General features: G+C 39.9%; 1 protein-coding gene across 4 annotated transcripts in view; it reads right to left on the reverse strand.

Moving 5' to 3' along the window:
* The window catches only part of DPYD (dihydropyrimidine dehydrogenase), a 352,519-nt gene that overhangs the window by 107,109 nt on the left and 233,145 nt on the right, over positions 1-12,265 (reverse strand). For all 4 annotated transcript variants that reach the window (XM_013186603.3, XM_048067133.2, XM_013186607.3 and 1 more), the window contains 2 exons: positions 2,556-2,624; positions 7-90 (listed from right to left, as the gene is read on the reverse strand). In XM_013186603.3, the coding sequence (XP_013042057.3) occupies positions 7-90; positions 2,556-2,624 (153 nt within the window). The remainder of the gene's footprint in view (positions 1-6; positions 91-2,555; positions 2,625-12,265) is intronic.

Raw genomic sequence — 12,265 nt, forward strand, 5'->3', positions numbered from 1 at the left:
CCCTACCTGCCCACAGGCCAGGCCCATGCCTCTCTCCCCCATGCCATGAGGACAGGACAGATTTAACTCCAGCGCATCTGCACCAACAGCCTATGAAATATGCAAAACAAAACAAAACAAAACTTAAAGTAATATATTTTTTACTGTATCATTCACTTCTCGTGTTAAATAGATTTCTTCAGTTGTTTGATTCTTCTTCTTAAGATTACACAAAAAGAGAGAGAAAGCTATTATTATGATAGCCTGAATAACAAACGTGTTGGACATTACAGAGAAAATTTTCAGACGTTGATGTGGCTTCCCAAAAATGCAAAGGAAATAGAAGTGAAAAATAAATGTAAAAGACATAACAACAATGAGGAGTTGGTTCTGCGTAATGCTAAAAAATGAAATGTAACCACTGGGCCTTACTGCAGGAGTGAGGGCGAGGTGCAGGAGTCAGTGATACACAGGGAGCAAGCGGCTGTGCTCTGCAGGGCTAGGACTCCAGAGTAAATTTCCCCTTTCTGCTTTAATGCATTTTTTTGTCTAGATTTTCTGCAGGTACCTGCATTGTGCCATAGGTTTTGTCATTAAATATTTTTGTTTTTGAAGTCAAATGAGAGTATTAAAAAAGGTCTGCACAAACATATTGCATGTGCTAATTTCTCTTATCACCCTCTCCTAGCTAAAATAAAGGGAAAAGGAGCTGTGGTGTACACAGGCAGCACACAAACACGCTGTACTGAATTGCTCCAGCCTGAGCTGAGGAGCTCCCCTTTGCCTTCCGTGGGGCCATAGCCAGCTTTTTGTTTTGCATTTGCATGTTGTTTTTGTTTACTGAACTGGAGTAACTTGTGCCGGCTGTGTAGCAGTGGTTCACCAGCTCTCAGAGGGAGTGCGGGAGAAGCCATCCATCAGCTCAGGACCTTCCCCTTCCCGCCAGCCCTGCGAGCCCAACCGGGCAGCGGCTGCTGCAGGCCCCCATGACAGGCAGGGCTCCACTGGGAGTGGGCTTTCGTCCCGCGGCGAGGCCTGCCCTACCTGCCCTACCACCTGCCCTACCTGCCCCACCTGCCCTACCTGCCCTACCTGCCGGGGCTCCGCGCCTGGGAGAGCCACCGCCACGGCCTGCTCCGTGGGGTCCCAGGCGGGCAGTGAAACACCCCTGATTTTGAGCAGGGGGTTACAGAGTGCCCAAACACCACAGAGCGGAGGCAAACAGCAGCTTTGCAGAAGAAAGCTATATTACGTACAGTGCACGTTATTAAGGACACTTAAATAACTATTTTTTTTCTAAAGGGGCAGCATAAATACAAACACAGATGAAAGTATGTCTTAAAACTGGACGGCAGAGGAGCAAATGGCACAATACAGCCATTCATCTCAGTCAGCTTAAAAGCGGTAGGGCTCGTGTCAAGCATGGATTCCACAACAGATTTCATGGTCAATTAGGTAAATACAGGTATAAAATGGACTAGCGTGAAAGATCACCAAGCCAATTACTGATAATGTTTAATTTCACTTCCCTAAGTCCCCAAAGTGATTTTTTTCCTCATAGTTTTAAAATACCCAAAGAAAATAGCGTAGTGTCTTCCTGTATCACCGTGAGAAGGTTTAAAATACTGAATAAAGAAATGATGTCCAAACATACATATTCAACCATACAAAAACACAAATTCAAAACATCTCCACACCCATAAATATATACACATAGATATAAAAATATAAACACACACACACAAAAAATGTAATATTTATAAAACATTTAAATCTGGGCTAATGCTAACAATAATAACAAGCAATTTTTTCCTTTACTAAAATGTGTTAGAAACTTCCTTTATCAATCTGAAAATATGTGTTTCTATTTCCTCTAGATAGTTGAATCTATGAGGAAAAAATTACTGTCTTAATCAAGTATTTCTTACACTGTTCTCTAAGGACACAGGTACATGTTTTTAAATAGTTTTATTTTTATTTTTTTCCTTCAAACTGAATTGAAATTTCAGGTGCATAATCTGTTTGCATTTGTGTAAGGTTCGATTTATATTATAGGAAGCCTGCTGACTGCTATTATATATACTGGCTTTCTCTGCCAGTTATTATTTTTGAAAGTCTGTATTAAAACTAGAATGGCATTAAATGAGCCTTTTATACTTTAAATATTCAAGAGTTTTATATTCAAAATTTCTTTTGGTGCTGTCAAACTAGTGTGCCTGTAGGCAAGGTAAGATCAAGTTAGGCTCTCAAAGGTAGAATTAAATTTTATCATGGCATCCGTCATAATATACAGCTTGCTTAAAATGCAAATAAAAAGCATATAGATTTAAAGACTGAAGACTTTCCAGGTACTGTTTAAAAATCCAAGGGACCATTTTTATGGAACAGATTTCCTTTAAATTTACATTACCATCATTTTAATGAAAACACAGAATAAACAAATTATAATGGACATGCTTTAAATTCTCATTTTTCACTTTGAAACTATTTCTTTCAGAAATTTCCTGTTGCAGCTCTTGTTTTCAAGGAGAATAAAAAAAAAGATAGACGAAGAAACACATTTAGGAAACCATTACCTCAGCCATTTTAGAAAGCTCAGTCCAGTCGTCCTTGCTATAGCTGCACATGATACTCGCAATCAGAATCTGGAAAGAATATATAGGCAATCATTTTCAGCAGCGTTACCGGATTTTGTAATGCTGTACTTGAGCATGATTCCAAACATTAGTACCTGCATGTTGAAACCACTAGCTGTATACACTAGCATGCATAATGAAATATAGATGTATATTTCATTGGAGATGAGAAAAGATATATGGAGTCTTGTTTTTTATGAATATTTTTGAAATCATTAAGTCATATCCATGTGGGAAGCTACATTCTCTTCTGCACACAAAACCCCATAAAGTGAGAACAAAGGCAGTCCTAGACACAAACCTACTGGTTTCTGCGGTTGGAACGATTAGGCTATTTACTATTTATACAAGGCCAGAAGTAGTTGGGGCTTTTTAGAGTTGGGTAAGATGGGTAAGACTGTACCATCTGCAGTGACAGCATAAGAACCCAATATTCTGACTTCAGAAAGCCAGGGCACACCAAAAGCAGCCCCTGAAGTCCCGTGCTATGCAAGTCAAGGACAATGACAGGCAGCTAGGAATGTTTGGTGTAGAGGGATCTGGGAGGAGAATGAGGATGTAAGGAAAATCTGGAAGTACCAAGAGAATACCAGGGAAATTTGAGATTTTTTTCCCCCCAGGTTTTGTGGTTCCAGTTCCCCAAGGACTGTTTCTGTGTATTGCTTTTCCTCCCCACTGCACTCAACATCTTCCTGGTATAGCTTCTGTCTCTAACTGTGGCTTACTCCGACATCTTTATTGAGGTTAAAGTTTTACGATGGATCAGTCTGGGTTCAAAGGAACTGCCAGAGAGGAGAACAGAAAAATTTGGCCGTGCTACCTCTTGTGTATGAAAGTTTCACATTATAAGTTTGATTCACTGGTAGCTTTTTTATTTTCCAGGCAGGTTTTACTATCTGCATTCATATCTGGGATGAGCTTACTCTTTCACTTCCAGTCAATATAACACTTCTCTTGAACTTTTCCATAATGCTGGGGGTTACTGACTCAGTCATATAAGGCAAAATACTTAAAAGCATGGTTTATAAAAAATGGCCAACATACACACATGGTGGAAATTGTAAAATCCCAATAAGAGTTATAATGTCTTTATAAGGGAAGAAAATACACTTTAAAAAGGAACACATCTATGGAGAAAATTAGATGTGGTAAGGCCATGCTTTATTCATGTAAAAGGACAATACAACTTATAAATATCATTGTTCTAATTATTTACATTCTGCTGTGGTGAATCTCTACCTATCAGTTTACCACCTCCCTCCTACCTACCTGCAAACTACCAGCCCATCCACCTTTCTTGCTCATGTTTGCAAGATGGAGAAGGAAAACATTTCCTTTTGAGAAGGAAAGCATTTGCTGAAGTGTCTGCCTTGACCTCAGGTGCCCATCTGTTGGCACCTTTGACATAAACACAGGACCAAGTTTTCCATTAAATACACACAATCATAACTTTGCTATGCTTTTAGTCTCTCCCCCCCAACCCCCCAGCAGAAGAAAAAGTTGTCTCTTATGTACAATACTTTTGTCTACTGTGAACAGCTCTATAGGTCAAATATTTATGAAACAGAATTTGCTCTATGGTATATTTAAATATTCAAGATAATCTGAGTATTCAGAAAATAAACATAAATCTCCTTTAAGATTCTAATATTTTTAAAACACAAATCAGATTATTTCATTGTGAAAAAAAAACAGTGTAAGTATGTATGAGAATTTTAAAGTAAGAAACTAGTTAATATATGCACTATCTGAAAGTTAGCTAGAAACTGTATCTTGTCAAATTCACACTTTTTATATACTAAATAAAGCTAAGAAAAAACAACAACCCTCAGACACTGAGACACTGACAACATGATAAAGATCTTCACAGTTGCAATCACAATCCAAAGTATATCAGAAATGTACACAATTCAGCTTTAAGATAAACCAAATTTTTCAGGATGGAAAGCTGCAAGACAACAAGGGGGACTGACTGTGTTCACAAGTAGCTGAGTTAGGTTACGTCAAGTGTTATTAATGAAATTTGAAAATTCTGCTGGGAGTGTACAAAAGAGGAGGAACAAGATCTGTGTTGTTTCAAAGAGCTGTTAATTGAGACATGTTTAATTAATATTGATTAGTGTTAGCATTCACATTTAAGATTAAGTACATACTTTTGATAGAAGCAGTGGTTTGCAATAACAAAAATAAATGAAAGTAAACATTTCTACTGTGAATGTTCATAAGTAAACCAGGATCTGAGAGGGAATAATGAAAATTTAAATATGGTAGGGATTTTATTCTCTTTTTTTCCCCAGTGTTCCCTTATAGCTTGAAATTAAACTTAACTCCTAGGTGGAGCACTCCACATTAACAAACTGTCCTTCCTCAAGTGACTATTCTTCCCCCAAATGCCTCTATAGTCTTTTCATTTGGGAACGGTACCAGAGACCAAAAATAAAAATCACATGTCGACATCAAGGGGTACTATCTGTGATGTCTGAGGTTTGTACCTAGTCCTAAAATCATATATAGGAATTTTAGAAGAAAAAACAGAATATTATCTGTTATTAGTGTGTTTTTATTTGTATGTAATAAAGATAAACTGTATCACATTTCAGCTGCTTATTACTTTATTTTTTTAAGCATCTTTGGTGTCTAAAATGCCAGGTTTTAGAAATCATCCTACCCTGACAAGCCATGTACCACATTAACACCCTCAGGGCTTCAGCAGCCCCAGAGAGCTGGAATCTCGTAGAAGTCCAGTGCATGACCCAACCCAGGAGATCCCCAAAGAGCATGCCCTTCCTCTTGCCTCCCACCATGCGCAGTGGCAATGCTGCCCTGAGTTTATTTACTGCTGTTGGGACCTCAAGTGCAAGGCGGAACCACGCCTGCCCGGCTTACAAAAGCAGACCGCTGACAGACAGACAGACAGACTCGCAATAAAGCTGCCGCTGAAGTGCAGTGAGTAAATGAAGGTTGACTAAATTGCAGTTTTCTCATTGCTTGAATGAAGGCTGCCTGCAAAACTGTGCATGGCTGAAGCACAGATGGATCCCTGGCCCATTCCTTATTACAGATCACAAGCATGTCTTGCCTCTGCTGTTCCCTCTTCTTCTTCACCCAAACTGCTGTTTTGCCATTGTGCAGACCATGCCGCTTCGTCCTACGTAAGGAGAGCAGCGGCCTCCCCTGCTGTCACTGGGACATGGTCTGCACAGCCCGATGCTACAAGCAATAGGCAATTTCTCCACATGTCTGTAAAGGGACCAATATGTGCTCCTAACATCTGACCTTACTCTCTGTAAGGGAATTTCTTGATCACTGATGGAAGAAGGTCTATTATAGAAAACTTTCTTTTGGTTGAGGGAGGGAAGACGGAGCCAGGAGGTTATATAATGTACCATTTAGGACATGATTATGAGATGAACATACCATACCTAAAGCACCTAGTAAAAAGCTACATTTCACGCTATTCTGTAACTCATGCATTAGTAGTTGTTCTACTTAAAAGGACACTGGCAAGGTACTTTTCACAGTCCTTAAAACATTTTTACTCCTTGTTTATGATAATCCCCCGAAAGCTTAAAGTAGAATCTATTACCCTTGCAAATGTTTCTCTTTCTTCCATTATCTCTATGTGGATGTCTCATATTAATTCAATATCATTAGAAGAAGTAAAAACAAATAAAAAGAAATAAAAAGGATGAGGTTCACCACTGTGTATGTTTCCAAATCATCTTTCTTCTCTAACACACAGAATTCGCTGCAAGAGATTTCAAAAACTAAAGGAAGGAGAGAAAAAATAACTGAGCCTACTTTGGTCAGACAATCTTAAGAACATCTATTTAAAGCCAGATAGCAGTAGAACTCCAGGCAGACAATTACCATTTGTCCCGTACTGCTCTGCAGGGAATAAGGGAGCTTCAGGACACTCAGAGTCTGAAAAACTCTTAAGGGGGTGGATTTAATTGTGAACTCTGTCAAGTCCTGCAAATCTAAGAAAACACCATCCTCTACCTTCATGCCTGTAACAACCTTTTTTTTTTTTTTTTTTTTTTATTATTCTTCTACTGTCGACCCTTAGCTCATAACTGTTCTTAAATCACTCTTCCAGGTCTGTGCATGATCTACCTGCACTTAAGGAAACTACACCACCACCAGCATTTCTGCTTTTTCTCCCTGCCCATCGCTTCTCATTGATACACCAGAGGCTTGAAGGTCCCGCACAACTGTCCACACGTACTCTGTTTTGATACTGCTGTGGGCTTCAACCTATGCCTTGTTCTGCCTTCTCAAACATTTGCAAAAATCCCCAGGATTTTATTGTTCATGTGTGCAGTCCTTGCAAAAACAGAAAGAGATTTTGTGCATCTTCACTAGGAGACAGTTCCTTTGAAAGCTGGAAAATCAAGAGAAGTTTTCAAGAAAGCAGGATTGGTTTTGTAACAGCTACCTGTTTGGGAGGGAGAGATGTGGAACGGGATAAGTGCTGCACATAGAGGGAGCGCAGAGACTGGAGACTGCACAAAGACCCAGATTTCAAATACCCACAGAATTATTCTTGATTGATCTAAACTTCAGAAGGTATTTGTGATTTGGTCAGATGGAAAGATCGCAATCTTCCTTTCAAGACATGTTTCTTACTCCCATGCACCCCAGTGTAGCCATGCTGCACGACCTGCTCAGTCTGAACAAACCTGAGCGTTCTTAGCCAGAATTCCTCAGGAAGTATTTACTAGGAAGAAGCTCAGCACTGAAGATACAGTTTCCTAAAGCAATAGCAAAAATAACATATTTAATTCATCACTCAACGGGGAAAAGATACCTACAGCTACATCAGCACGTGAGGACAGGAGTTGTTCTCAGTAGCTGAATTGCTATTTCTGAAGATTAAATTCCCTCTGTCTGGATGAGGATACGTGCCCTCAGCTCTGACCCATGTCTTCTCTCATCCATGCATAGCAATAAGCGGGCACATGTGGAGCATTTCCTGAAGGTCCTGCACACCTGTAGGTACAAGAGCGTGCGTTTTGCCAGAGCCTTGGTGAAAAGTTAATGAAGAGTTGACTGAGCACTGCTGAGCTACTTCGATGCCATGATAAAGAATCTTGTAAATATCTAACTGAAAATACACATGCCACACAGAGACTTCCCATAGTTCGCTCGTACATGAACAAATGGAAGATACAGATTGTAGGTCAGATTCTGTCCTATCCCATAGCTCTTAGATGCTGCCTCAATAGCAAAGTAAGAATAAATATAGCGCCCCAGACTTTTTGGGTTGGTACAGATTGCCTGCCTCATTGAGACGTGTATTGCTAGCCTGCTTCTGTAACCAGACTCTCACACAAGGTCAGCTTTGCCACATTTTGCCATCAGAGACATTTTTGGAGGCTTACTGCACTCCATGCCACTTGCAACAGTCCTCTGCTTTTCCAAGTGGCCGCTGTCTGATGAAATGATCATCTTCAAACTCATCCAACTGGAGCTACCAACGTACAGAACATTTCTAATATGCACCTCATAAGAAAGAGGATGACTGCAGTAGATATTCTGTACTGTAGAAACATGCTTAAACATGCAGTAGTGAAAAACAACAGGAGCACAAAGACTTACTGTTGTAAAAATGACCCGCTAGAAACCAGTCTGATTTTGATGCGTGGTAGACCTCAACAGTTTTCTCTTTTTCTACACTTTCTTGTAATTTTTGATTTGTTGCAGAACTGAAATAAAAATAAGCTTCTTATTAAAAATACCTAGAACATCAAATCCCATGCAATAAGAAAGTTAACAATTGTAAACCCTGTCATGTCTCTGAGAAGCAGAGGAATTATCTTGTTATCAATTTAATAATGGAACATTGAAGTAAATGATGCCATCCACTGACACCAGTAACACTGTCTCTCCTGGGAAATTCATGTCTGTAGGACCTGTCAATCTAGATGGATATGGACATATTAAACACTGTACCTTCAGTCCATAAATCTATTCTTTCTATGCCGCCTTAATAAAAAGATTCTGCATGATGATAAAGACAAGCAATGCAGAATGTCTTGACACTGCTGACCTGTAATTCTCCTCTTCTCTCTTTCTTTTGAGGGAGTGAAGAGTAAATAATTTAACAATTGCTAACCATCCACTGTTTTACTCCTTAACTTACAATTAAAATACATTTAAGATAATTTCAGTAAATGACAATAAGACAAGTAGTGGATATTAATATGTTTATTATTTATTATTTTATTTATTATTTAGCTTTGTGTAGCAAGTCTTCTGAATAAAGTCCTATTGTTAGCATATTACTTTATACTGAGATCTCCAGTGTGTTTTTCATACTGAAGTGGAAGAAAGATACAACAGATGTACACAAAAACTGCCCAAACATTATCAGCAGGCAAATATGTCTAGAGAAGATGACAGGAGTTTGAAAATACTATCATTTGCTCTCCCCACCACATGTGCAAAATCAGCATGAGCAGGAACAACAGAGATTCTCTTCTCAGGCTAAATGGAGATGCTTATTTTCAAAGGCAGCTATTTTCTTATGACGACTCTACTTCTATACTATCAGTGAAATTCCACCTGTTTAGTGAGATCATTTGATTGATGTCAGTGAGGTACATTGGGCTATTGCTTCAAAGTAAAGTATATAGTTTTTAGGATCTAACATCCTTAGACTAAAAAGCAAGGGTTGTTAACAAGCTGACCCCTTGTAAAATAACAGAATGCTGTTGCTTTTCAGCAGCAGAGAGTCCTACCAACTTAGAATAAAATTGAAAGGAAAATAAATGCACAGAACAAAAAAAGATCTGATGTACCTGTACCTCCCATGTTTCAGGGAACTCTTGGTTAAGACATAGTAATTCTTGAGGAGAGAAAAAAAAAAAAAAAAGGGACCCTGTAATGTAAGTTCCCTGAACATATATCTAATGAAAGAAAATATAGCACTTACAGAAAGCACCTCGAATATTTTAAGTTATTAGAAAAAGTATGCCCATTTCATGATAGACCATTGAAAATTTCAGTACTTCAAGCAAACCCTTCATATTCCATTAAAAATTATCCACGTGGATGAAAACTTCCCTGGAAATTCAACAGAATCATTGGGATTTTATTTTGGATAGGGAAGACAATGTTCAACCTTTAGTCTCTTCAGTAGTGAGTGAAAATGAATACATGGGTGAATGGAAATTAGCATTACTGAAAGGAAAATTTGCAAGTTAACAAAGGCTGAATCCAAGAGCGAAGACAGATACCCATTTTCAGCCATACTCCTCACAAACAATACCGGCAAGCCCTTGTGCATCTGCTATACCCTGCTGTATTCTTGTACTTTCCACACTGTCTCAGTATAAACAGAAAGCAGAGGAGGACAATACAATATTGGAAAAGCTAACAGAAAAAAGAATATATCTAATTCTATGATATTTCAGACACATGCTATGACCTGTAGCAAAAGCTTTACACCAGGGTGCTGACACATTATTGATTCTTAAGAACACATATGGAAAACAATACTGGCAAGAGGCAACACAGATTTGTGGATTTTTTCCTCCATCTATAGACATTTTTCTCTCATCAAATTTTCTGCTGAGATATATACACAGTCTTTTTAAAAACAGCTCTTTGAGATCCTCACTAATCGTTACTGTTTATTCTCACAATAGCCCAGGCAACTCTCTGCAGGGTGCCCCTCTGAGAGGGGAAGCCAACTGGAGACAAATGTGTTCAAGGGCTGCAGGCTGCTCCCGTAGTGGGAATGAGCAGCTTTTGACTGAAAGGTACCCTAAGATCCCTCTTCCAGTTCCCTCCAGTCCCTGACTGCTTCCAGATACATGCAGATCTCATAAATTTCCCCTATTACTTAGCAGTGAAGCTGCCTAACTTATTAGAAAACAAATTCAGAGGAAAATAAAAAGAGACAAAATGTACACTGAATAACTTTGTTAGAGTTCCCTAACTCCTGCATTCAGTCAGCTAGCAATTCCCCAGGACGTATCTGTCTCTTTCCATCCCCAAGAAGTCCATCCTCTCTCTTCCCTTCTTCCATCACCCCCAGGGCTTCCTTTAATTCACTTCCTTGGATTTGAAGGCTCAAGAAAACTAGCAGTCTCAGGGCAGGTAGAGGAGAAAAAACGTAGCTCAGAGAGGAGGGAGAAAAAAACTCTCCCTTTTACACTCTAGAGCTCTGTGATCTACTTTACCGTGTGACATTGCTAGTGCCAAAGCAATGCTGGGGAGGAATAAGTGATTTTGTCAGCCTAGTTGCATCCTCCACAACTCACCCACTCTCTCTGCACCATTATTGTAGTGATATTCTGAAAAGCACTGATAATTTACCTGATTTTTCAGAAAGAGCTCTCAGGTTGTTCTGATAGCTGAGGGTATGGTCATTAGGAAGGTGTGCAGGAACAGGCTGTAGGGCTTGTCCCTTCCTCAGGAAATTATCTAAGGGCTTTGCATGACAGCCGTGTGAGGGAGACCTATCAGTCTTTTACGCTATTTTCTCCTGTCTGATCTAGACATCTGACTTCATAAGGAGGAGAACCTCATTGTGCACCAAGAGCTGCATGATTAATGGTTCAAGTTCACCTCATGAAAGACGACAATCTGCAAACATTCACAGGGTTGGTAACAAGGGATCTTTTCAATGGCCGGAGTAGGCCCAGTGGGATTCATCCCCACCGGAACTTCACTGAGAATCACTTACAAAAAGTCTTTCCGGGTTATTTTCCTGTTGAAAAGCATGGCAGAAAGCTACAATGCACTTAGCAGCATAACGACAATAACTGTCCTATCTGCTGATATTCATTTTTCTTGTGATACTTTTTCCTTCCTTCTCCAGAGGCTACAATAATTCTGCTGAAGATCACTTAAATTTACACTTCTTGGGCATCGTTCCTGAATCACTATCATTACCTCTGAATGGTTTCATAACCAGTTTGCTTTTGAGCAGAAGGCTGAAATAGCTCACCTCACCTCCTGAGGTCCCACCAGCCTGAATCCTGTGATCCTGTGAGCCCTCCCTGTGCAGATATATGGGATCAGGCGTTCTGGCCTGAGTCTCCTCAGGGTCTCCTCACATTTTGCACTAAGCAGGGAGCCACCTGTCTATAGCAATTCCGACACTGAACCTGTCCAGCCTTTCCCTGGCAGAGAAACCTGCTGCAATCTTGTATTTGTTCAAACGTGACTTTTATCTCTATATTTTGCCCTCTGTTCTCTTGTACAGACTTCAACCTATCAGCTTTGCTCCCTCCTGAGAGCAGGTTCACTGCTGTCTGTGATCTTTCAGGGCCGGTTTATTTTGCTTCATTGTTACCTACATCTAGATTTTGTTCTGTCTTCACTGTATACTAAAGCAACTGTTCCTGAGTTCTACTTCTTCTGCTACTATCCGAGCCCATGCAGCTCTGCTTTTTAATAAGAATCAGTTGTTACTGAGACAGACCCACGGCTGAGCAGCAAAGCCACTTCCACAACTACAAAATGCCATCCACGTCTCTCACACAACACCCAAACATCAAACTGCAACAAAGCAAAATACCAGGTGCACTCACACACCTTCACGGATTACTCCCCAGACTACACCTCTCCAAACGAACAGCAGCAGCCCTTGTGAGCTGGGGCAAGACCGCAGTTTCTCATTAGGTTCACGTTAATGG

This window comes from Anser cygnoides, chromosome 8 (genome assembly GCF_040182565.1).
Source record: "Anser cygnoides isolate HZ-2024a breed goose chromosome 8, Taihu_goose_T2T_genome, whole genome shotgun sequence".
Classification (NCBI taxonomy): domain Eukaryota; kingdom Metazoa; phylum Chordata; class Aves; order Anseriformes; family Anatidae; genus Anser; species Anser cygnoides.